The sequence below is a fragment of the Otolemur garnettii genome, unplaced genomic scaffold, assembly GCF_000181295.1.
Source record: "Otolemur garnettii isolate 467f Iridium unplaced genomic scaffold, OtoGar3 scaffold00042, whole genome shotgun sequence".
NCBI lineage: Eukaryota > Metazoa > Chordata > Mammalia > Primates > Galagidae > Otolemur > Otolemur garnettii.
In genome coordinates, this window is record NW_003852437.1 from 2,796,964 (window position 1) to 2,824,478 (window position 27,515).

At 36.8% G+C, this 27,515-nt stretch overlaps 1 protein-coding gene across 1 annotated transcript in view; it reads right to left on the minus strand.

Moving 5' to 3' along the window:
* The window catches only part of ADGB (androglobin), a 174,552-nt gene that overhangs the window by 89,993 nt on the left and 57,044 nt on the right, over positions 1–27,515 (minus strand). Inside the window, exons 10-13 of the mRNA XM_003790264.2 lie at positions 19,348–19,442; positions 13,980–14,154; positions 10,620–10,710; positions 1,471–1,600 (exon numbers count right to left, since the gene is read on the minus strand). Of these exons, the coding sequence (XP_003790312.1) occupies positions 1,471–1,600; positions 10,620–10,710; positions 13,980–14,154; positions 19,348–19,442 (491 nt within the window). The remainder of the gene's footprint in view (positions 1–1,470; positions 1,601–10,619; positions 10,711–13,979; positions 14,155–19,347; positions 19,443–27,515) is intronic.

Below are 27,515 nucleotides of genomic sequence, written 5' to 3' on the forward strand. Positions count from 1 at the left end.
TATATTATTCCCCTAAAGGTCTAGGACAGAAACTAAAAAAAAAAAAAAAAAAAGAAAATAATTTAATTAAGGTTCTTTAAAATTTTTCATGGCACACCAGTTGAAAATCACTTTCTAGAGCAAGGCTTTCTAATCTAGTGTCTACTGGGGCCCATAATTAAATTTCAGGAATCCATTACATGGTTGGTGTGAAAAAAATTACATTTACTTTAACTGAAATGCAATATTTTCTTCAATTATCAATTTATCAATGTAGGCAAGTAGCCATGATGTTATTAGAAATAAGCGTGACCCTACCAACAAACAAAATCACAATATTTTGCATTATATTATAGTTGTTGCAAATATCTTAAAAGATCCTGTATGCTGAGCATTGCTTCGATTTGACAGTAGGTATTGCATTTTATGTGGCCACATCTTCCTGTCTGCAGATACTCCTTTGACCTAAAGCTGGTCAACTACGACAGCTGTGCTTAGTAGACACTGAAGGTATGTATCCCCACACAGACAGCTGTGTTGCTCCCCACTGCTGTCCATCAACAACCCTCAGTTAACTGACACACAGAAAGCAAGGAGTTGTTTTCATCATGTGCTAGAGTTTTACAAAATACTAAGGGGATCCGTAGCACATAAAAAAAGCTTTGAACCCTGGGTGGTGCCTGTGGCTCAGTGAGTAAAGTGCCAGCCCCATATAACAAGGGTGGTGGGTTCAAACCCGACCTCAGCCAAACTGCAACAACAACAACAATAAAATAGCAGGGCGTTGTGGCAGGTGCCTGTAGTCCCAGCTACTCAGGAGGCTGAGGTAAGAGAATTGGTTAAGCCCAGGAGCTGGAGGTTGCTGTGAGCTATGACACCACAGCACTCTACTGAGGTGAGACTCTGCCTCTAAAAAAAAAGCTTTGAACCCTGAAACAAAAAAAACTATATGCAAATGGGAGACATTTAAGAAAATCTATGGCACCATTGCTTAAAATAGAAAGAATCAAGAAGTGATGGATGTAGCCACTGACACTGTGGTACATTAAACAAAAATTGTACTATGGTTACACCAGAAATACGACCAGCCAGTGAAATGAATGAACCATAACATCACACACATAACGATAAGTGAAAGAAACCACAGAAGAATACAATAGGAGTCCACTAAAATTATATAACAAGCTAAGCTACATATTAGTATCATTTACAAATATACAGAATTGGCAAAATTAGAATAGTATAGAGCTGTTTGATACTACAATCTAAATGGCAATAGGAAATATGACCAGAAAGAAACACACAGGGGACTTCTGCAGTAGATGAATATTCCATTTTCTAAGCTAGGTCATAATATATTTATGTTAATAGTATTCTCTACTGTTCAGATGCATGTAATATATCCTTTGGTATTATAACATATTTCACAATTTAAGAACAAAAGTCTTCTATTATTAAGAGGTAGGCCAACGGTAAGAGTAACACAGTTACCTGAGATAGAGCTCCAGCTATTTGAGTAGCGTCTGTCTGGCTAACGGTGGCAGTTTCATCAGTTTCAAGGACAGAAGGCAAGCCAGATCCCGGGGGAACCCCTTTCTTAATAACAGAGCGTACATAATGACTAATGGAAACAAAATAAAAAAACAAACTTCCATTATTTAATTTAAAGTTACTAATAAATGACTATAGTTTTGTCATAGGAAGTTCTTTATTCATTTTGTCATTCTCATTCTTTTATCTAGTAATTTCTCTGCTTTATGTTCAAACGTTGCATCACTTTCTGTGCTACTGAAAAGATATCCTATATCAGTCAAGATATTGAAGTCAAAACTTTCTGGAATGCTATTTGGTTTACAGATAATGGTGGCCATCTTTGGATTTTGATGTTCAAAACAGAGAAAGTTGACACCGGGAATTGATTTAATTAAGTATCAGAGTAATGTGTCAGTGAAACAAGGACTCAGAGACAGGAAATGAATTACACATCTTGACACTTACTCTCACAGCTGCTACATTCCTGCTAGCTACCCAAATAGACAGGACTTCCTCTCAATTGCTGATATGAACCCAGATCAACCTTGCCATACCTAGAACGTTGTAGTTACAATAAAAAGACATTTATAATAGTGTATATATTTTAGGTAAATGTGTGTCAAAGATAAAATTAAATTCTATATACAGAGACTTCATCTGTCAAAATTTATTTTCCAGTTAGTTTTCCAGTTCTGTAAAACTTCCTACTTCATCGCTAACTAAACTTCTCTGATTTATGTGAAACTGCCACTATGCCACTAGAGGGTAGCACAAACACATTTGTGAGGCTCCAATTCCATCCAACAAAGCCATGAAACAAGAATGAGCGAACTTTGAGTGTTCCAACGATCAAAAGTTGTGACAGCAGTCACTTTCAAAGAGTTACAATGAAGAAAAGCAGGGAGGGGAGCAAGACATGCTTCTTACATTGAGCTGAAAGCTCAGAATCTCTACAGCAAAGCAGGTCAAGGGACATGTCTTTTACATAAGATGAAATGCCATTCATATATCTTTGATTTTGGCTCTTGAATAAAATGAATATGCAAATGTATTCATAACAGATTCAAGCAATGAATAGATTAATTGAATCCAATAAGTGATGAAGTCGTCTGTATTTGAGTATTAGAATTTAATCCACCTTAATCAAGTAATAAAGCTGAAAAAAATACAAAGAAATAAAAGAAAAGAAAAATTCAGGGGATTCTGGTTATGAAACCAACCCATTTTTGGTCCTGATTGACATAGAGATTCTAAAAGTCTCAGTATAACTATTTAAATTGTGAGGAAGGTTGTCCTGCTCTGTAGCTCCAATTCTTAAAACACTCATAACCTCTGATTAGGATGCAAACTCGATTAGCTATGAGATGAACAAAAATTATTTGAAAAGGCAAAATCATCATCTGGGTGTGATGGTTCATTTTAGGTGTCAGCATGAGTGGAGTGAGGGATGCCTAGATGGCTGGTCAAGCCTTATTCCTGGGTGTGTCAGTGAGGCTGTTTCTAGCAGAGACAGATGAATGAGTCAGTGCGTCCAGAGGGGAAGATCCACCCTCAGTGTGGGCAGGCACCATCCAATTGGCCTTGGGCCTGGAAAGAACAGAAAGACCTAGGAAAGGCAAACTGGCTCTCTCTGGAAGCTGGGATGCCCTTTCCTCCTTCCCTTCAGTGCTGGAATGCTAGGTTCTCTGGCCTTTGCACTCTGGGACTTGCACCAGCAGCACCCTAGGTAATTAGACCTTTGGACTCAAACTAAAAATTCCATGACAAGTTTCGCTGGTTGAGAGGCTTACCAACTTAGACAGAGTGACACACTACTGGTCTTCCTGGTTATCCAGCTTACAGGTCATGGTACTTCTCAGCTTCAGTAATTACATGAGCCAATTACCCCATATCTCTCTCATCTCTCTCTCTCTCTCCCTGCCCCATCTGTATCCATATCCTTCTCCATTTCCATCTCCATCTCTATCATCTATGTCTATATCTGTATTTAGCATACACCTGTATCTACTATTGTTCTATCTGGAAAACCTTGACTAATAACAGTGGCAAACTTTAAGCATAAAATTAATTAGAAAAATTATGAAGCCTTAACATTTTAATCTTAAGTTTAGGTAAGTTCTCTCTGTATGCTATAGGCTGAACACTTGCATTGTTCCTCCAAAATTCATATTTTGAAACATAACCCATAATGTGATAGTATTTGGGGGGGGGTGGAGCCTTTGAGAGATGATTAGGGCATGAGGGTGGAGACCCCATGAATAGGATCAGTGCCTTTATAAAAGAGACCACAGAGAGATCCTTTGACCCTGTAGGCCTGTGAGGTTACAGAAGAAAAAACACACCATCTATGAAAGTGAGCTCACACCAGACAAGAAATCTACCAGTGCCTTGATCTTGGACCTCCAGTGTCTGGAATCACAAGGAAAAAATTTCTGTTGTGCAGAAGGCACCCAGTCTATGGTATTTTTGTTAACAATGTAAAATTTTAAAATTAATAAATTTATCTATTTATTTTAACTGTTTATAGAAATTAATACTTATATTATAACATAAGATTTACTTGAAATTAAAACAAAAATTTAAAGCTGGGCCTGGTGGCTCACGCCTATAGTCCCAGCTACTTGGAAGGCTGAGGTGAGAGGATTGCTCAAATCCAGGAGTTTAAGATCAGCCTGGGTCAATATAATAAGACCCTGTCTCTAATAAAAACAAAACAAAACATACCAAAACAAGCAAACAAAAACACACTCACAACAGTTTGAGAAAAACAAACTAGATTGGCAATTTTATAATGGTAACAAAATTTAAAAAACAAAGTATCAGGATATTGTCTTTTATGTTTACAAAGCTGTCCCAAAAGCTTGATATGACTGTCAATAAATTTGTCTACTACCTGCTCATCCAATTTCAATGTTCAAATATTGATGCATAGAACTGACAGAACCTTAAAGGTAAAATATTTTTTTAAATCTCTAATATTCTAAACTTAAGTAGAACAAATAAAATGTTAATTGGCTGGCTAGGATATAAAAAGTCTCTGAAAGTAGTAAAGTACAAAGTAAAGGGTAGTGGTCTACATTTTGACTGCTTTTATCTTGTCAGGTTGTGTTCCTACTGTGGATTATAGTATATCCAAGAGAAGACTAAAACCATATCTAATGGCCATCGCATATGACCTACGAAATGGACCATTCAACAACTTTAATCAAGTTTTATTGAAGTTTAAGATACGTTTTTTAAAAGTTCCCAAATAATAAATGTACACTTGATGAGACATCACAAAGTAAACATGAAAAATCACCATTATTCATATCAAATGACTTTAATATTACTGATACTCTCCAAGCCCTCCTAGAGGCATGTCTCAGTCATCACCAACACCCCTCACCACAGGTTACCACTATCATGACTTCCAACATCATATACTGCTTTTTTATTTTTCTTACTGTTTATTAATAAAATGATTTTTTAAAAAAACCAATCTAATGCACTTTTTGTACCAGAATTCTTTGGTCTAATTTTTTTTTTTTAATGTGAGGTTTACCCATGTTGCTTTGAGTAGCAGCATTTATTTCACTTTTATCTCTGTACATTGTTGCATTATATTTGTCTTTGGTTTTAAAATAATGCATCTAGCTTCAGTTCTCTTTGTATTTATATTGTTTGATGTTTTTAGAACTCCCTGAATCTTGGCTGAGACATAAAATCTATTCTGACAAATGGGGATGCTGCTATGACAACTACCTAAAAACGTGGAAGCAGATTTGGAACAGGGTAATGGACAGGGGCTGGAAGAGTTTTGAGTTACATATTATGAAAATCCCACATTGCCAAGAATGGACCTTCTGGCAAGAGCCCAGAAAGGAAAGAGGAGAGCCACCTCAAGATTCTTAGAGAATACCTAAGTGGTTGTGCACTGAATGTTTATAGAAATATAGATGGTAAAAGCCATTCTGGTGAGCTCTTGGATAAAAATGAGGCACATATTATTGGAAAATGGAAGAAAGGCCAACCTTGTTATGAAATGGCAAAGAACTTCACTGAGTTATGTTCTAGTTGTTTGTGAAAGATAGTACTTGCAGGAGATAAAATTATGTATTTCTAAGTAAAGTGCTGAAGATGTGGCTTGACTTCTTTTGAGTCCTTATAATAGAAGAGAGAAATTGATTTGGAAAATTCTTAGCCTATCTATATTGGAAAAAATGAGAAAGACTGTTTGGAAGAGAACATGGAGGGTGGCCAAATTTGTAAGGAGGTTAGTATAGATCAGTCATATCAACAGAAGCTAGGAGCCATTCAACAAACACCCTGTGTCCAAGGCAATGGAAGAATGACCCTGAGGATATTTGGGAAATCAATGGGGCTGCCCCTTCCATTGCAGGCCCAAAGTATAAAGGCTGGTGAGGGTGGGTGGGGCAGATCAGTTGCAAAGGAGAGGTCTCTGCTGTGCAGGGCAGCTCACAATCCCAGGCTCCATAGCCCACCCTTTGTGGCTGTTCTCACTGGCAGCCATAGGTGTGTCTCAGGCAGGCCCTGGATGAAGACAGGATAGGTAAGGTAAAAGGTGAGGCTTTCAAGGCATAGTCTTTGGAAAGACAATGCAGAATAAAAATAGCAAGTCAGCCTGCTCTGAAAAAGAATGAAACAGGAGGGTGGAGAAGGGAAAAGATGAAAGGGGCTATCCAACAATGGTAAAAAGCTTGTGAGACTACTGATAATGGTGGGCAGCAGGAACCCTGAATGCTTTAGGAGCAGCAGTATCCAGTGTTCTCTGTGTATTATTTAGGTTGCTCAAATATCACCAAAATAGGCTCGGCACCTGTGGCTCAAGTGGCTAAGGCGCCAGCCACATACACCTAAGGTGGCGGGTTCAAATCCCCAGCCCGGGCCGCCAAACAACAATGATAGCTGCAACCAAAAAATAGCCAGGCATTGTGGTGGGCGCCTGTAGTCCCAGCTACTTGGGAGGCTGAGGCAGGAGACTCGCTTGAGCCCAGGAGTTGGAGGTTGCTGTGAGTGTGATGCCATGGCACTCTACCCAGGGGGATAGCTTGAGGCTCCGTCCTCAAAAAAAAAAAAAAAAAATCACCAAAATATAAAGCCTTCCTCAACTTATCAATACTTTTCATGAACCCTTCCAAAAATTCTGCTACAAATGCACATAATTTGGATGAGTATTTTTCTTGATCCAGGTTTGTGTGCCTTGCTGGTTTTATGGAATGGGGAATGGAGGTTCACAAAGGTGAAGTGAGGTCTGAGTCCATCTGGATAAGGAACAGAGAAAAGAAAACAGCAATGGGAGATGAAATGCAAATGAAGGGACAGCCGGAGGGGGAAATCATGAGGAGAGATTCTCATTCAGTTCAAGATAACAGACTGAATACAAATGCACCCCTTTCATTTCTGCTACATCCCACTGGAATCTCAGAGAAATTAAAAAATAAAATCAAGATCAAATAGAACCAGCAAAATAGAAATGCCATGCAGAGAGCTCTAATTCATTTCTCAGAGATAGATGAGAAGATTGATGGTAAAACAGCAAAGTGAAAAAAACCACTATCTCATTAGGATAATAAAGAGAGCAGAGTCAGGGACTTTATCCAGAACCTTCCAATGAATCTTTTATTAAAGGAGCAGAGGCTTAGGGAAAGACATGAACTATAGACAGTGTGGAAAGAAATCTTTGCAAGGGTAGGTGAGCTAATTATACAATGACTTTCACATCTGCTAACGCCAATATTTACCCTCAGGACAAAGCTTCCTGTAAAACTTTAATTCCTGTCTGGGTAAGGGGGGAAGAGAAGGAGGTCAGGCCCTCAAACTCCAGATACACTTATGATAAGGTGACCAGATTTTAACATTGATAAAGTGGGACACCACTGAGGGGGTGAGGGGAGGGCCTTGGGGGGCAGTGCCTGACAAAAATGCAAACTTTGATAAGTAGTTCTCGATAGTCAGTTCTCAACAATTAGTTGTTATTATTAAAGTTTAACATTATAAAATTAACAAAAATAATATAAAACTCATATCCTGGTGAAATAACCACATGGCAGCCGAAAACCGCATATTCCCTTCCTGTTCTCCCACATTCCCTAGCTTGTCATGCATTCTTTCCAAAAATCGAGACTTTTTAAAAATGCCATGGGACGCAGGACAAATTGTTAAAAATTGGGACTGTCCCACCAAAAGTGGGATGTCTGGTCACCTTACTCTAGAGAGTGGGGGGGCTACTTGTTTGTTCCAGACAGTTTGGCTCCTTCTGAGCTAATTGTCCTTGCCTAGAAGCTGAGGGAGGGAGCTATCTCCTTCTGATACCTTGCAGGAGGGGAGTAGGGAGTTTACATTAGCCTTTTCATTTCCAAATGAAGTTACATAAACCTCTTCAATCCCAAATGGAGTTACATTAACCTTTTCAGCAGCTGTATATTCCCTTCCCATTCTCCCACTGTTCCCTAGCTTGTGGTGCATTCTTTCCAAAAATCGGGACTTTTTTAAAACACCGCAGGTGGGACAAATTGTTAAAAATCAGGACTGTCCCACCAAAAATCGGGACTGTCCCACCAAAAGAGGGACCATTAACTTATGACCAGCAGGAAGATGAGGAGCCATGATATCCAGAAAGCCACCTATATCCCAGGCTGCACATAAGTTCTCCCTACTCCTGTATAATCACTGAATCAAGGACTCTTGTGTTCAGGGATCCAATTACTTCTGCAAAATAATTTCTTTGATGTACAACCATAGGATTTGAGACATAGCTTTGTAATGCCCATTGTTATATTTTATCATAATTATATACTTATACATGCAGCTTCCCCCAAAAGTTGCTATTGATGAGGGAGAAGGTGTTATTTTTCTATCTTAACATGAAATACAGTTCTTGCTGTATGAGTCTGTTTGAACTTCCGTAACAAAATTAAAGCTGTGCGCTCACACATCCTCTCCTCTGTGCGGGGATTTGGAGAGATTCACTCTCCTGTGTTTCTTCTTACAGGGACATTGGACCTGGGACCCCTTACCTATGACATCACTTTATTTGGTTCCTTAGAGGCCCATCTCCAAATACAGCCCCAGTGAGGATTGAGGTTTGATACATTAATTTGGGACAAACATACTTTTTTGTGGCCCCCCCCCCATTCATGTCCTTTTCACAAGAAAAATACACTTACTCCATCCCAACAACCACAAGTTTTAAGTCATTACAACATCAACTCTAAATTCTAATGTTCAAAGTTTTGTCTGATTATCATCTACATCATATACAGGTGAGCCTCAGGCTAGGTAGGATTCATCCTGAGGCAAAATTCATCTCCATCTGTGAACCTACAAAATCAGACAAGTTAAGTGCTTTCAGATACAATGGTAGGAGAGGAATGGGATAGATATTCCAATTTCAAAGGAGACAAATAGAAAATGCAGGAGTGACAGCTCCCATATGAGTCCAAAACCTAGCAAGGCAAATTTCAGTAGGTCTTAAGGCTCAAGAATGCTATCCTTTGGTTTGACATTCTGCCTGCAGGGCCCACTGTGGGGGCAGTGTCACTCCCCAGGCTGTGAAGGGCAGCCTAGTTGCTTCAGGTCTCTGTGACACCGACTCCACCTGGGGAAGTCTAGGAGGTAGAAGCCCTGACCTGGGGCTCTGGTGGAATCGCAGCCCAGATGATTTCTGAATCACTTTAGGGGTCAGGTCTGGCCTTTTCTTGAAAGATAGCACACACATGCAGCTGGATAGCTCTATGGTCCCATTCTATCAAGCCCCAGAAATTTCACAGCCTTCTTTCATTTTGTCCCATTTTCATCCCTTTCAGTTCAAAGTGGTAGCATTTCTGCTAAAATAATCCATTCCACATGATAAGATTATGGGTATAATATAATTTCTTTATCTAGTGATAGTCTAATTAGACTCTTGGCATTCTCTTCAAAACACACTATCTCATATTTTGCAATATGGACAGGCTGAAAATGTTCCAGATCTTTGTTCTGGTTCCTTTTTGCATAACAATTCCTTCTTTAGTTCATCCCTTTCCTCTTATGTTTTTACTTTAAGTGGTTAGAAGAACCCAGCCACGCCTTCAACATTTTGCTTAGAGATCTCCTCTGCTAAACATCCAGTATCCTTGTTCACAAGTTCTACCTTTCATAAAATATGAAAACACATTCATTTCATAACAAGGATTACCTTTGCTCAGTTTCAAATAATCTGTTCTTCATTTTTGCCTGAGACTTTACTAGAAAGAACTTTACCGTTCATATTTATAGCAATGTTCTATTTATAATTGTGGAAGTTTGTTCTCTTTTCTTTCTGAGACTTCATCAGAATGACCTACCCAAAGTCTGTTTAGGGTAATGTAGGCTTTTCCTAGCATGTACCCCCAAACTCTTCTACACTCTACCCAGTACTCAGTTCTAAAGCCAATTCTATACTTTTAGATATTTGTCATAGAAGCATTCTACTTCTCTGTACAAAAATCTGGATTCGTTTTGCTTGGGCTGCTACAACAAAATACCATAGTGTAAGTGGTTTAAGGAGGAGAAATTTATTGCCTCACAATTCTGGAGACCAGAAGTCTGAGATCAATAAAGGTGGCTGCCAACAGGGTTATATCTCAGGGAGGGATTTTCTTCCTGGCTTGCAGACAGCTGCCTTCTTTCTGTGTGCTCACTGGCCTGCCCACTGTGTGTGCATGGAGACAGAGAGAGAAAGCAAGCTCTTGGTGTCTCTCCTCATAAGTACTCTAATCTTATCAGAACACTTATGACCTCATTTAACCTTAATTACTTTCTTAGATGCCCCTCTCCAAATACAAATACTGGGGGTTAGAACTTTTTAACATATGAATTTGGGAGGAAAACAAACATCTGTCCATAACACTTGTCCACAAAAGGTGAGCAAAACCTGTTAATCAAATGAATTAGTGGAATGACATATATATGTATATACATATGTGTTTGTGTGTGTGTGTGTGTATATATATATGACTTTATTCTTAAATCCATATTCCTTAAAATGCTCTCATTTAGAGTTATTTTTAGCCATATGCATCACAAAATATTCTATTTGTTAACAAAATGCATTTGTAAGAAAGAATGTTATATATATACTTAACGTTTCTGTTGGGATTGTAAATGGAGTCATTCTGTAATTCAAAAATGGACTTGAAATCTCAAGAAACTGTTCAGGCTCATCTATTACTGGATCTAAAAAATAGCAATTAGGAAGGGTGATGTACATTTTATTCAATCTTTCAGAATTATGCACAGAAGTTAACATTTAATACACTACCAATTAGATTATTTACTCAGTGAATTTCAATAAAGATACATAAGGTGTTTACAGATCTTGCCAATATTAGATTATTTTTGTCTACTCTTCAGTCGCTTTCCAGATTACTTGAAACAATTAAGGCAGTGTCTTATAGAAATATTCTTTGACATTTGCTATTTCAAGTATAGGAATGACTTTCTATAAAAGTATTTTACTAAAAAAAATATATATATTTTATATATATATATATATATATGTTCCCTTATTGAACCTCTACAACACAATTGGTCAGGACATGAAGGAGAAATGTGAACTAACATAAGGAGATAATAGTGGAAGAAAAAATGTAATAAAGTAAAGCTCATGAATAGAAAAGAAAGCAGCAGGTCAAGACAGGATCTGTGGATATTTGTAGAAGATCCTGAAGATGAGAAGTAAGAAGTCCTTTTTTTTTTTTTTTTTTTTTGAGACAGAGTCTCACAATATCACCCTCAATAGAGTGCCGTGGTGTCACAGTTCACAGCAACCTCACACTCTCGGGCTTAAGGGATTCTTTTGCCTCAGCCTCCCTAGTAGCTGGGACTACAGGTGCTCACCAAAATGCATGGCTATTTTTTAGTTGTAGTTGTCATTGTTGTTTGGCAGGCCCGGGCTGGGTTCAAACCTGCTAGCTCCAGTGAATGTGGCTGGCGCCCTAGCTGCTGAACTACAGGCACTGAGCCAGAAGTAAGAAATTCTTAATGAGTGAGGGACACAGCACAGGCATTCAGTGATGAATACTGAATTAAACATTAGGGGAGATTATTAGGAGAAAAATGAGGCTGTGACATAGTATACATAAATTTTCTCAGATTGTTCTGTGCTGTCCTCTAAAAAGATCCCCTTACCCACTTTTTGTTAATTTTCACTTTAAATATTAAATCCAATGGAGAGGAGAAAGATAAGTATGTGTGATGAGTCACTAGGTGGGATAATTCCATTAAAGAATTCCACCAATCATTAGATTTTCATCCCCAGTTTACCAGAGTATTTGTTTACCTAGAATTATATAACTATCATGTAGGTTACTTTGTATGTTCACTTCTCTTCCTTTCATTCAGCTATTCCATAGTCCTCTGAATGAATATGTTATTTTAAGTGACCCATGCACTTAAAATATAGCATTTAATAATAAAGGATTTTCCCCCTTCCAACTGTTATGTGGATGTGGTTTAAGAAAGTCAGCAAAGGAAGGAAGAAAGGGAGGGAAGGAGGGAGGAAGGAAAGACGGAAGGGAAGGAGGAAGGGAGGAAGGCAGGCAAACAAGGAAGGAGGAATGGGGGGAGGAAGGAAAGGGAGGGAGGAGGGAATATAAGATATTTTAACACAAAGAGCAGAGATACTCTGTTGGCACCAACAGCCCATTACAGAAACTCGAGGAATATAAGGAAATGGCTGAAATAATTAATCAGGAAGGCAAGAGGCAGTTGGGCCTAAGTAAAAAATGAATTGATCATTTTTTGTGTCCATCCCAATCAGATATTTCTTTGACCTTTGTTCTTTTCTGGCAAGGATAACATATGTCGTGCTAGGGAAATTTTGCTACTAGCTGTACTGGCTGTGTCAATATAGGCAGAAAGCAAATGTGAGGAAAATCATATGGTTAAGAGATGTTAATTATATTTTTCAAATGTACAAATTATGGCAGGAATTAGGAGGCAAGGAACAGGTAAATAAATATTCCAATCTATATGGCTATTGCAGTTCTAGGATCCTGAGTACCACTGAGATTTGTGTATCACACGAGGATAAGGTTCTCCTGCCCTCTGCAATGAAGAATTAGCAACAGTGAAGTAGTAGTGGGAGCCATAGCAAGTCAGGGGTATTTCCAACACCAGTAGGGCTTCAAGCCTTGGCTAATGGATCCTGGAAACAACCATTCAAAGCACATTTATGAGCTTAGCAGCAATACTTTCAGTAAATGGCACAATACATGTTTCTAGTGACTTTGCCTTAATTGTTCATTCAGGTTAATAGACCTCTGTTTGCAGAGATGCAATAATCTCTTGAACATGATAGACTGTCAGTGAACTGATAGAATTAGAAAAAGTATTAGAAAAGATAAAGGAAGAAAATGCAAGAGTAGGAGATGAACACAAAAAAGTGTAATCAAAAGGCTATTTTGAAGAAAGATAATTTAAGCCTCTTGGAATGGGACTGTATACATGTAACACACAGCCACATATATAATCTACAGCATTCCAATTGTTTATCATCCTCCATTAAAAATTACAAAGGCTAAATTAGTGAGGGAACAGCTATATATGGTGAATAAATAAACATATATTATGAATCATTCTGCTAAGGCTTCATTTTCTAATTCTTAATGATTTTTATTTTAATCGCCTCCCTTCATGTTCATGTTCCTGCTATAAACTGATCTTGTCATCTTGATCCCACTTCCATTCAGACTTGCTGCTCATGAAAAAAGGAGTGAGAATGTGAAGACTTATATAGAACAAAAAAAACTGAAGGGATGAAAAGTCAGACATAAATAGAATTTAGAATTTAATTGTGAGAATAAGAACAAGGTGGGAAAACTCCACTCCCAGCTCTGAGTACAAGGGAACCCATTTGTTTTTGATCCCAACTGTCATTCACAGCTTGCCCTATGTCTTCTGGGCAAAATTAACACAGGAGCAAGTTCAGGACAGACGTTCTATTCCTAGAAGAGATCTAAATATAAATCCATAATTCAAAGATTATGTCCCACATGATACTCTATGGCAGTGGTTCTCAACCTTCCTAATGCTGCGGCCCTTTAATATAGTTCCCATGGGTTGGGACCCACAGATTGAGAAGCGCTGCTATATGGTGATTTTGCATTAGAAATTCACTCCTGTGATTTCTTCTATATTATTTAAGTTTCCTTATCATTTGCTACAAAATACTTTTATATCACACTAATAACAACAATGCCATCACTCAAAGGATGACCTTGATAAATCTAATCAATTTAGACGAGAACCAAACTGCTGAGCTTCTGAGATGTGGAAAATTAATCCTTTAAAGATACAAAATTTGTGCATAAAATTCAATGTAGATTTAAGGTGCAATGTTGAGTGCTTGACCTGGCCATCCAGCTTTCACCACAAATGAAATGATTACACCTTCCTGCACAGAAACGTTAATCAGAAAGATCTGAAGACAATGTGGTACATACCTTGAGGTTCATCTGTTACAACTGCTTCTTTTTTGTGACGAAAGAGTTTCCAGGGAGGTATAGGAGGTGACTTTGGTGGTGCTACCAGAGGACAAGATCTACTTCTAGTCACCAGCACAGGATGGCTACAGATGTGTGAAAGCCCATATTCTCTAAGTTTCTCAGCAGAATCGGCCTAAAAGGTGAAAAGTAGATGGAAAAAGATTCTTGCAATTGCCTTCTGCCTTTAAAAAACTTTGTCAATATAAAAATCCTATCAGCAATACACTGATACAGTGGTTATTAAAAAAAAAAAAAAAAAAACGCCGCCATTCCTATTTCTCTGTATAAGCACTATTACCATCTTTCACACTTTCGGAGGGGGCTGTTTCTTTATTTACAAAATGAGAGATTAGAATTTGAAGACACTCTTCAGTTCTAAAAGCTTAAGATTCTATGAGATTACAAAAATCTTAGCTCATCAGTTTTGGTCCAAAATTAATCTGCCATTATTTTTATAGGATAAGGTTTTAACTCTAGTGCTTGACATGTAAAGTTTGTTTTTTAATCACTAGCAATCGCTATCCACTATCTTAAGTGTCCCCATGTCAATGAAGGGCTAAGTGGTTGGCTTATCTACAGTTTACGCCCCCAGCACTAGAAGTGGGTTCCTCCATAAGAAATCCCCGTGATTACTCCTGGCAATGGAGGCATTCATAGACATGTGGGGAAGAAAGGCTTCTGTGTCCTGCCAAGTCAAGTATTTTCCCAGGCAGATACTTCCCATATCAGAATGTTCAGATTTCCTGAAGCCAGCCTGCTTTGGAATAATTCAGAATAGCATTTAAGCCAACTCAAGTTGCTGATTTATGGCTGAAAAGTGCCATAGAGTATGTGAATGATAAAGTTAAATATATTATAGCCTAATTCTGACTTTCACAACTTTCTCTCACATTTAAAGTAAAATAAAATTAAATAATAACCACACTAAAGTCAGTTTGCCAGTAACTATCGTTCTTCCCAATCAATGGTTCATCCCTGATTTCTGTGCAGTAGCCCAATAGCTCAACTGAGACTGTAAATTCACAAAACAGCCATTTACATTAGAACCAGAAACCTGTTTATCATCCTGTTCCAAATCCTTACTTCAACTTGAGCCTGCCTTGCTTTCACCACCCTGCTTCTATACTTCCCTGAGCCACAAAATAAGAATACCGCAAGAAGCCAGGAAAAATAATTTTAACTATAGAGTTCATCAGTGCATTAATGCAAAGCTATTTAAAAATATCTTAAATATTGAAACTATAAAGAAAAGTGAGTCAACACTTTTAAAAAGTGAACTAGTTAAGAATTAGAGGAAAGTCTTCTTTTCTTCTTTCCTTTTGTAGAATTAGAAATTTGCTAAAAAAAAAAAAATTCAGAAAATTCTGGAATTATGTGTTAGAATGTTTATTAAAAACTTTTTCAAAGGTGATCTAAAATTTAAACCTTTAATCTACTTTAACCCTGTCAAATCTTAACATTTGACAGTAATCAAATGTTAATTTTTTTTAACATTGAGGCTTTTTTAAAACATCCAGATCATCCATCTTTCATTGGAAATTTACGGGATAATTTCGGGTTATTCAATAAGATAATACCTCAGCAAGGTATTTTTTTAAAAGGTACATTGTTATAAAAGTTACATTTAAATAACATCTGAAATGGAAGTCATACATAAAGTAGTATTTATAAGTTGAGTAAGTTCCAGACACTTTAATAGTCATAATTCTTGGTCTAGGTTTATGAATTTCTCTTTACAATTGCAACCAGTATTTCAGTCTAAAAAGATTTTCTTTTTGATCTGTCGAGCACTGAACAATAAAAAGCACTTTGAAAATGTAAAGTTCTGGTCCGAACAGCAAAGTATAATATTAGCACCTATTTATATTATATAATTCAAATAATCTACCAAAGTAATAACTTGATTTAAGCATGAGAATTTAAAATAGGACAATTCCTCATGCTTTGTTTTATTTCTAACTATACTTCTGATTCATCTAAAGTAATGCTATTAATAATAGTTATAGTTTGATGTTAAGAAACTATGTTAAAAGATTTCAAGTTTCCTTGGGTTACTATTAGGGGCAGGGAGGGATTTACAATAGTGCCTGGAACATTTAATAAGCACTTAATATATGCCTACTGGATAATTCATGCATAAGACTTAAATTATAATAGAAGTCTCCTTTTTTAAGGCCCTTTCATTCTTTTTAGTCCATCTCATTTCAAACACTTGAAAAGAAACAGGAATGAGGGCTTAAACAGGTGGGGGAGGCTTTTTCAAAACATCCAGATCACCCACCTAAATAAAACTAAATCCATTTAGACTACCCAAGAGGAGGAGGATGTTGAATAATACAAAGTAATTCATGACACCTTGCTCCTTTCCAAGTTTTGTTTTTGGTTTCTTGTATTCTTTATGATTTCTTTTTAAAAAAGTAGTTATTGACTTTATTTTACTTTTTGATCTCACTGTCTTTGGGGCAATAACTTTGAGCAATGTATTGCATTTAATGACATTCCACTGGGACACAAATGTTTCCTAAAGTTTTATTGTTAAAGCATTATATCTCTTTATGATATTCTGATATTTACCAGGGAAACTAGTTCACCCTTATACACTGCGAACCCAAAAGAACCAGAAGGCAGGACAGCAAACTCGTGACACTATAGTGACACTACAGGCAGTTCATTCCCGCCTTGCAGGTCACTTAATGACTATTCCAGACACTAAGCTAATTCCAGAATCTCTGGGCACTTTAAACCATTTCCAACCCCCAAAGGGAGGATTTATGATACTCTTTATGACCTTACTCTCACCCGTACTCCAAACTGCCCCTAAGACTTCTCCCTTTGCAATCTGTGCAGTCCCTAGTAGTTCTCTGAGCCCAGGAGAATCTCCTTCATCACCAGACTTTCCAACATAGGATTCCTTTTGCTTCAAACACACTTAATACACTTTATCCTACTAACTTGCATACCCTCTGAATACAGCACATTGATTAGCATACGAGGTCTGACAGTTAAGGGTATGAACTCATCCCAGAAAAACTACTACATTCCTTGAAGGTACTCCCCTTGGGAAGCTTCTGATGTGCTGATACCAGTGCCTAGTCTGCCCTTCAAAGCAATTTTGGAACTCTTTTTCTGGAATGAACATCAGAGCTGTCACCGTATGGCACACAAAAACACTCAACGACAATAATGATGGCTACTCAGCAAGATACTGCCACATGTCAACACAATCAGCGGTGAGACTCTGATATGCCAAGGTTATAAAACATCACAGAGGATTTGTACAGTGCTGCCAGCATAAGCGCATGTTGGCAAGTTCGTGAACTTAATTGTCAGACCTTTACAATGACAGCTCTGATGGTCAGTCTAGAAAAAGAGCTTCAAAATTGCTTTGAAAGATGGTCTAGGTGCTAGTACTTCCCATGGGGAGTACTTCAAAGGTGACTACAGGAATATTCAGCCGTAATCCATGTGAACTTTCAGTGGTGCTACTGAGAAACTAAGATTTAAGCACAAAGTTAGTTTTGAATTTAAAAGTCTAAGTAAAGAATAAAATCTCACATCTGTTTAATCACTGGTTAATTTAACAGATATTTATTGCTTATGTAATATATGAGCTTGGACAATTAAGATTGTGAACTCATCCTTAAAAAAGTGCTACTGAATATTGCTGAATACCACTGTATTGCTTTCCCTTTTATAATATGTTTATCCTAGGCTTACATTTTGTGGTTTTACAAAGAATTTGAGGACTCCTCAGGCAGGAGGCCGTGACACTCCACAAAATATGGAGGGGGCTCATTGGCAGCTCTGTTAGATCCTGTACTCTCTGGAGTATCTGAGAAAACAGTGGTATGTAAAGAGGTTAAAAAAAAAAAAATCAGAGATAAGAAGGCCAGACCTATCAACAAGAGGCTTAATCTGGAAGAGGTTTTAGATACACAATTGGTATTATATGTTACTGATTTTAAGATCCAATCTAAATTACTGGTTCTGAGACTTAACAATGGCTAATATAATTAAAATCAGTGTAACTGCCAACATCTCTACATTAATAATGGTACACTACATTCTGTCCTCTTTACAGTGTGACCACTGATGTTTTGTAGATTTTGCAGAAAGAAGTGATTGCTATCTGAGAAGGGGAGAAGAGGGTAGGAACAAAAGGAGGAAAAATGACCATATTATATCCCCTGGACATGATCTAGGAGACAAATGTAATGCCTATAATAAAGTTTAACAGTCATTCAACTGGAATATTTACATTTCAAGCTAATTTCTATTCAAGTTTCTAACTAACCAAATGAACATATGTAGTCCCTGTACTTTAATGCAGTGATGTCAGAACATGAAGTCCTAGCCATAAAGTGCTTCATGTCTAAAGTTTCCAAACAGGGTTAGGATCCAGAAATCCCCAAATGCAGCAGGGAATCTCTCTAAACAAGTTATTTAGTGATTTGAGGGACTGTACCATTAGAGAAGAATGAGAAAAGTTGTTTTTCTGTCCAAGAATGAAAACAGCCTAAAGGAATATTCAGCAATATTCAGTAGCACTTTTAGAAATTATAGAAATGCATAAATATTATGCAACTACTAAACATAGACTAACTAAAATTTAACATCATGAAAAAACATTAATAATTCATTGGCGAGTGAAAAGCTGGTTTCCAAATGTAACATGATTTCACACTGTAAAAAAAAGTACACATATACAAACACAAAATATATAAGTAGAAAAAAATCAAAGGATATATGCCAAAACGTTCATATTGTCTGTGCCTAGCCATTTATGCTGATATTTTAATTGTAGTATCTTTGACTACATTTTAAAAATTTTCTATAATATGTTAAATTTATAATAAAAAAAAGCAATAATCATTTCTTTTACATTATTTAATGATACAGGGAAGGTCATGTCAGTGGCTCCCCAGTCGGAGGGTGAATTCATTTAAATCTTCTTATGCTAAGAATACATGTGTGGCCAATTTACAGGAAGGTCCTTAATAATAGAAATTATTTCCATGACTTTCATGGAAATATATAAATTCTTTATCTTTCCTTTTGTATATAAAAGAGTCACAAAAATTAAATGTAACTATATATTTTTTTCTTTTTTTTCCTTTTTCTTTTTGTACTTAGATAGCACTACTGCAATCATCCAAGATAATTTTGGATATTCCAGGTCCCTTAGGTCAAGTACTTAATTTCCAATATAAGGGAAATGAAATCCAGAGGTAGAATTTTAATTAAATTCTACTGCACCTTCTGCAAATGCAGGGGCACACACAGGCAAGCATAACGGACATTGTATTCCCTGGTCTTGAATGCTTACCATCTTCTGTAATGCAAAGATCTTGTTTTCAAACAAATAGAGAGGCGTGAAGGTGGCATACACGACCATTTGAGGGGGTTGTGTTGCGGAAGAACCTGTAAAACAAACATATTTCATGCTATCAAAATTCTAGTGAAAATGGAGCTGTGAACAGGTCATCCCAAATTGTTCAAATTCTTTAATGAACTTATCTTTCTGGGTGAAAAGATATGCAAATGACTCGAAATGAATTTATGAAGATTTATGACATAATATTTATTCCAGATGTTAAATCTCAAATATGCATCTATTTTATAGACCGTCACTAGTTTTAAGTTCACAATAGTACTATTTAATTACTCAATCCATTATTTTACACAACTGCAAAAGATTTGTCATATAAACCTAGTGCAGTTATTAGTCAGCGTAGCACAGAACAGTCCCACAAAAGAGCACTTCCAAAAGGAATGATTTGTAAATTGAGGCATTGCTCTGCTTTCATGTGGAATCTTTATCCAATTTTGAGCTTACAGCAAGTTTAGAACTTTCTTTCTACATCTTTTCAAAAAGAAAGAAAACATAAAGACACTGAATACTTACATGAAGATAGAAAGTAATTGTAAATAATTTAGTTTGAAAGGTTTAATGCTGGTAGAATTTAAACATTGCCTATTTGTTCAAATTTCTCTTTTTTCTTCTTTTTTTTCTTTTTTCTTCTTCTTAATTTAAAAAAATTAGATACAAAGTCTTACTATGTTTCCTAGACTGGCCTAAAACTCCTGGGCTCAAGAAATTCTCCCCGGGGCAGTGCCTGTGGCTCAAAGGAGTAGGGCCCCATATGCTGGAGGAGGTGGGTTCAAACCCAGCCACAGCCAAGAAAAAAAAGAAAAGAAAAGAAATTCTCCTGCCCTAGTTTTCCCAAATTGCTGGGATTATAGGTGTGAGCCACCGTACCTGTGATTATGTTTTTCTGAAATTACTGTATTTGGTTCAGTATTCTTTTGTTGTACAAAAATTCTGGAAAACCAACATAAGTCAATTATTTTAGTCTCTACTTTTTTCTTTTTTTTCAGTTTTTGGTCGGGGCAGGGTTTGAACCTGCCACCTCTGGTATATGAGGCTGGTGCCCTACTCCTCTGAGCCACAAGTGTGGCCCTTAGTCTCTTCATTTTTAATGAAAGTTTTGTTTATTCTTTTCCTAACTTATATACCTATATTTAACTATATTAGATAGTATGTTTACAAAGGTATACTTCTTGAGTCATAGAATATAAATTAGATTTCAGTTCAGTATCTCTCTAAAATTAAGATGTGAAAGATGGAAAACTTATTAAAATATTTTGACATTAATAAATTAAACTTTGTACGTTTCTCACAGACTGCTAACAGGCTGATTACCTTTCCCCTATGCTACTTATTTATCAGTGCTTTGATAAATAAGTGCCTTGATGGTGATAGTTACCATCTTATGTCTATGCATTATGTCATTATGCATATTGTCTTTCCAACTAACTTTTAAGGTGTTTGTGTGCAGAGGCTGAATTATGGTTTTATGTGGTTTATTCCACAAGAGACTTTGCATAAAATAATATGCTTTAAATCTGACTAATGATCTCAAGTTCACAGATACAACAAAATAGTTATTCCTCTGAAAAAGAATATGAACAAAATGATTTTGCGTGTGCTCCTAACATTAGATAAACCCTTTTGATGTACCCCCATTGAACTAGAGTGATGCCGCTTGGCAGTGACCAGCAAATTATATTCTGGTTACTATGCTCAGTGATTAATCCAGCCAAAGCCCTCTAGTAAGTCCTCTAGTCAAAAAAAAAAAAAAAGATTAAGAAATGTCTCTAGGCCCCAGCTGAGGGATGAAGGCTAGTTACGTGGAGGAAGTTCCTGACAATGGGGACAGGTAAATATTGAAACAAATAAAAAATTACAGTATCTAATCCATCTGCAGAACTTTCTGCTCAGAAAAGGGGTAGAAATAAAATACTTTTCCCAGGTACTTTCCAGGATCAAGATTAACCAGTTTGCCCTCTACATCTTAGGACTATATGAGAGGTGAGAGGTGGAGGAAAGAAATGGGAGGACTCTTCTCTGAGTCTAGCTACTGAGAAGGATTAGGCTCCCTATGAGACAATTGGCTGCAATTCTGATGTTAAGCACCCACCCCTGCTTCTCCCAGTCCTATAGTATCATAGAATCTCTGTAAGTTGACCACCCAAGGGGTTGTAACAAACTGATTAACATATGGAGGTGGTCAACATAAGGAAATACACCTACTGTCCTAATATGTACCTGTGGTACATGTCTGGTCTATGAAAATTAGGTCAACATAAGAAGGTAGTCAGTGTAGGGTCAATGAAAATTAGGTCAATTTAAGGAGGTGGTCAACTATGGAGGGTCTACTGTACTTTAGAAAAGCATAAGGAAACCAACAATAAACATTTTAAACATATGTAGACAACAAAAGTGTAATTAACTAGAAAGTAGAAAAATGAAACTGATGATTGTGATTATCTGGAGAAGCCTGGGATTGACTGACTAAAAAAAATCTAAGTTGGGGCTTCACTTGAGGATTGTGAGTTATAATGGAAACAGTTATTAGTGAGGAACTAATAGAGTGGATCAGATATGAAGGGCTTGTATTACCTGCACATACATGTCATGTGTTTAGACAGTCAACCTTTCACGTTAAAGAACCATTAAGGTGTAGCTAGAAATCTACCATAAATCTACGGATCCAGAAATGAAAGATCAGGAGGAATGATGAGAACAATGTCTTGGATAACAGTAAGATGGCGATATGGATTTAGTGATAAAGATCACAGAACATGAAAGACACTTGATCATTTTTGTTGAAAGAACAAATCAATGAATGAATGGCTTAAGGCAGTATTTCCTGAAATGTCTTTCCTGAACAATAGTCCAACAAGATGATTTGGGGAGTTCCAAGTGGTCCAAAATTGAAGAAGTCTCATGGTTAATAAAAAATGAATTATAAAAGAGTGACATTTCCTCCCATATTTCAACCTCTATTTCATTTTTAGTATTGTACCTATTAATATCTCAATGAATATATATTCTCTTGAATATACCCTGGAAAATGCTGGCTTAAAGTAGGATTTTAGTATTTTAATTAGGTTCAACTTAGGAAATAATTATGAACATAAATAATAATTGCAGTATAATGTTTCTTTGAACATGAAATGACTGTGGTAGAACTACAAGTTAGATAAAAGCTTACATACCCATTAACACAGAATCAGCTAACAATAGCCAGCACAATGGTTTCTTTGTTTCAGGCACTGAGCCGTCTGAAGACCCGCAGATGGCTATTGGTTCAGCTACTCAGTAAAGTGAGGGGATACTGTCTAAATTTGTTTGGCTTTTCTCTAATACTTATCACTTCCCACTTTTAAGATTATTTCTAAGTGCAGAGAATGAGTAAAATGGGTGCTAGTTGCATCTAGGCTCCTCAGGAAAAGCACACACTTCTCCGGAGGCCCCAGAAGACATTCATTTGTATACACTTTACTTGAATAAATGCAAGCAGTCAGTCTCCTTGACTACGAAAGGAACTTAATGCATGTATATCGCTTGAACCTGAGACATTATCTGAAAAAAATGGAGTTTCTCTAATAAATAAGAAAGAGTAAGACAGATAACAGTGTCCATTATCAATCCTAGATAAATCAAACAAGAGACATTAAAAAAAAAAAATTGCTATGAGCCCCCTTGCACAGAGTAACAACTAGCTAAACAAACAAACAAACCAAAAAAAAAAACCAAGGAGCCATAAGAAAAGATGGAGATTTTTTATACCTTTTGTGTTTACCTGGATAGAGTTGAAACACATTCTTCTCAGTAAAGTATCTCAAGAATGGAAAAACAATATCCAAGGTACTCAAAACTAATATGAACCCAATATATAAACAACTCCATGCTCACACAAAAGAAAAAACACAAGTATAGTCTATCGTGGGGGAGGGGAGAAGAGAAAGAGGGGAGCGGAGAAAGGGAGAGTGATTGGTGGGATCTCACCTAATGTGCACAATTGTGAGGGTGTCCAGCACGCCCCCTGGGTGAAGGGCTCAATTACAATATAAACATAAATTAATTATATGGCTAGTTTAATTATTTGTAAGTAATTTTCTATAATCCTTTTGACATTCTACTTACCTTTTTGGAGATTTGTGTTGTTTATCAGAGAAAAACAGTTTCTCTTCAAAAAGAAATAGATATTAAAGGCAAATTTAAGTAAAATCTTTGTTTGAGAATCCTATAAGTATCTGATATGTTTAAGTTACAGAATAGCCTTGTATTTAAAATATTAATTTGTATAAGTCTTCTTAGGCCATGATGAAATGCCAGCGACTAGGTGGCTTAAACAAAAGAAATTCCTGTTTGCACAGTTCTGGAAGCTGGATATTCAAGATCAGGTAACAGAGCTGGTTACTGAGAAGGCCTCTTTCTGCCTTCAGACAGCCACCTTCTCGCTGTGTCTTTACATGGTCTCTTCTTTGTGCATATTCGGAGAGAGGAGGTGGGCAGAGAGAGTCCAAATACAGTCACTCTGTGGGATGAGGCTTCAACATATAAATTTGTGAAAGACACAATTCCATCCATGACAGTCATGACCTTGATGCCTCTCCACCCCTCAAAGGTTTATTCTTCTTATATGCAAAATATAATACATTCACTCCTTCTCAATAACAGCAAGTGTCTTAACCCATGTCAGCATCAATTCCAAGCATCAAGCCTCATCTAAATAGTATCAGAATGGATAAGACTTAAGATATGATTCTTCCTGAGGCAACTTTCCTTTCTAGCTATGAAGTGTGACACCAGACATATGATGTGCTTCTATAATACAGTAGTGGGACAGGTGTAAGTTAGATATTTCCATCTTAAAAGGGAGAAATAAGAAAGCAGAAAGGTCTGAGGTAAGCTCAAAACCTAGCATGGCAAATTCTGTTGATCTGAAAGCATGAGAATAATCCTCAATCTATATCATCCACCTTCTGGACCCATGATAGCTCTAGGTAGGGGCTCCAATCTTTTGGTTCTAGTCAGATGCCTTGTCCAATAACTTGGCAATGGCTCTACCCATAAGGTTATTTGGGGGAACTGTCCACATGGCTCTTTCGTGCTGAGACCAAGAAGGGGGCCCACCCTCTGAAACTGAGGAGGTAATAGTCTTCTCCTGGGACAAGTATTATTAGGAGCATTTTTCAGGGACGTAAACTCAGTTACAGTCAGGTTAAGAAATATTTCCACAATATACATATTAAGAAGTATAAGGTATAAAGTGATACCTAGTCTTCCCACAATTTTTTTGATATTATTCTCTGTGGCAATATCCAAAAAGGATGTTATCCACAATGTTTTCTAGCCCACTTTTTACTAGAAAATGTTTATAGGTCCAAGATGTGATGTAAAGCTCAAGAGTAAAAGACATTTTTATACTATGCTCATAATTTTCCTCCCTTCCTCCCTTCCTTCCTTTTTATTTATTTATTTTTTTTTTTGAGACAGACTCTCACTCTGTGTGCCCTTAGTAGAGTGCCCTGGCATCATAGCTCACAGCAGGCTCAAACTCTTGGACTCAAGTGATTCTCTTGCCTCAGCCTGCCGAGTAGCTGGGACTACAGGTGCCAGCCACAACGCCTGGCTCATAATTTCTTAGTACAAGTCCTTTAAAATAGTAGGCTTCTAATCTATTTTTTTCAAGTCAGTTCCATATTCCCATATTCTTTCTTGGGTGTAATTCCCAAGGCTAATTTATTTATTTTCTTCTTTGCCTCACAGAGATGACATTGATAATAACTGCACGAGGAGGCTGCACTCTTAACAATCATTGACACAATCAGATAGATTGTTCAAGAAGTTTTACTGGACCTATGCTGTTAGATAGTTTTTAAGTCTTACCTTAAATTACTTTTAGGAGAGAAAAATTCTTCTTTTTCAATTTCCTAAGTTCTATGATACCTGAAATTTCTCTATTTTTCACTATTTTAGAAAAACAGACAATTCTTATCTGGGCTCAACTCTTACTTGAAATATCTTGCTAACAGTGGATATTACAAATGAACATAATCTACAATTGTAGATATTCAGCCACTTATTTTAGATATTCAGGCTCACTGAGTACATGGCTACCTTCTCAGTTGTCACAGGTTCTGCTTTTACCACATGCTTTGCTGTGGTGTAAGCTGTACCTCCGGGTTCCTCAAGCTTGAGATATCTCAAGATGCCTGCTCTCCCAGAAATCTTTTTGGCTCTGCAGTCTCTGGCACTGTGCTCTCAACAGCATCAAGCTAGCAAAAGGGGAACAGCACATGAGAGCACTCAATGCAAGTGTCACTTCTCCTTATATTCTATGGGCCAGAACTTAGGCACAAAGCCACATCTCACTGTGAGAGAAGCTGGGAAAATACAACATAGCTGTGTTCCCAGGAAGAGGAAGAAATTGTGAAGAGCTGGTAGTTTTTCTCATGATCTGAAAATATTCAACCTTTCTATTTCTTTGAGTCGTGTTTGAACATTATTGATATTTACTCCTTCGAAACAATTTTGTTAACAGTTATTACATTACAGAGCTATCATTAAGCTTTGCAATCAACTTTTTAACTACAAGATAAGTTGGTATTTATCTATTTTAGATACTGCATAAATTTTAAGTTATCCATGGTTAATAAGTTGATTGCAATACTCAAACCTCTAATAGTTCTGATAATTTGGGGTTTTTTTCCTAGGTTATTGGAAAGGTCTATTCAAAAGTTGTAACAACTTTTTTTGTTTGTTTGTTTGTTTGTTTTTCAAGTCCACATTTCTAGTTTGGGGATTTTTTTACTGGAGTTAGATGATATTTCAAAGTAGTTTTGATTTGCATTTCTGTGATAATTAAGGAAGATGAGCATTTTTTTCATGTGTCTGTAGGCCATGCTCCTGTCTTCTTCAGAGAACTTTCTCTTCAAGTCCCTTACCCACCCTGAGATAGGATCACTTGTTCTTTTCTTGCTAATACATTTGAGTTCTCTGTGGATTCTGGTTATTAAACCTTTTTCAAAGACATAACCTACAAATACCTTCTCCCATTCTGAGGGCTATCTGCTTGCTTTACTTACTGTGTTCTTGGCTGTGCAGAAGCTTTTTAGTTTGATCAGGTCCCAGTAGTGTATTTTTGATGTTGTTTCAATTGCCTGAGGGGTCCTTCTCATAAAATATTCGCCCAGGCTGATGTCTTCAACAATTTTCCCTGAACTTTCATCTAGTATTTTTATAGTTTCATGTCTTAAGTTAAAATCTTTAATCCAGTGAGAGTCTATCTTAGTTAATTGGTGAGAGGTATGGGTCCAGTTTCAGTCTTCTACAGGTCACCAGCCAGTTCACCCAGAACCATTTGTTAAATAAAGAATCTTTTCCCCACTGAATGTTTTTAATTGGCTTATCAAAGATCAAATAATGGTAAGTAGCTGGGTTCATCTCTTGGTTCTCTATTCTGTTCCATACATCTACCTTTCTGTTCTTGTGCCAGTACCATGCTGTTTTGATCACTATTGATTTATAGTATAGTCTGAGGTCTGGTAGTGTAATTCCTCTTGCTTTGTTTTTATTTCTGAGTAATATCTTGGCTATTCGAGGTTTTGTCTGATTCCATAAAAATGAAGTATTATTGTTTTGAGATCTTCAAAGTATGACAGTGGAGCTTTAATAGGAATTGCATTAAAATTGTATATTGCTTTGGGTAGTATAGACATTTTAACAGTGTTGTTTCTTCCCAGCCATGAGCATGGTATGGTTTTCCATTTGTTAACATTTTCAGCTATTTCTTTTCTTAGAGTTTCATAGTTCTCATTATAGAGCTCTTTCATGTCCTTTGTTAGGTAAACTCCCAAATATTTCATCTTCTTTAGCACGAGTGTGAATGGAATAGAGTCCTTGACTATTTTTCCAGCTTGACTATTGTTGGTATATATAAAGGCTATAGATTTATGAATGTTGGTTTTGTAACCTGAGACGCTGCTGTATTTTATGATCACTTCTAAGAGTTTTGTAGTTGAATCCCTAGTGTTTTCCAGATATACAATCATATCATCTGTGAAGAATAAAAGTTTGATCTTTTCTGACCCTATATGGATACCCTTGATTGCCTTTTTTTCCCTAATTGTGATGGCTAA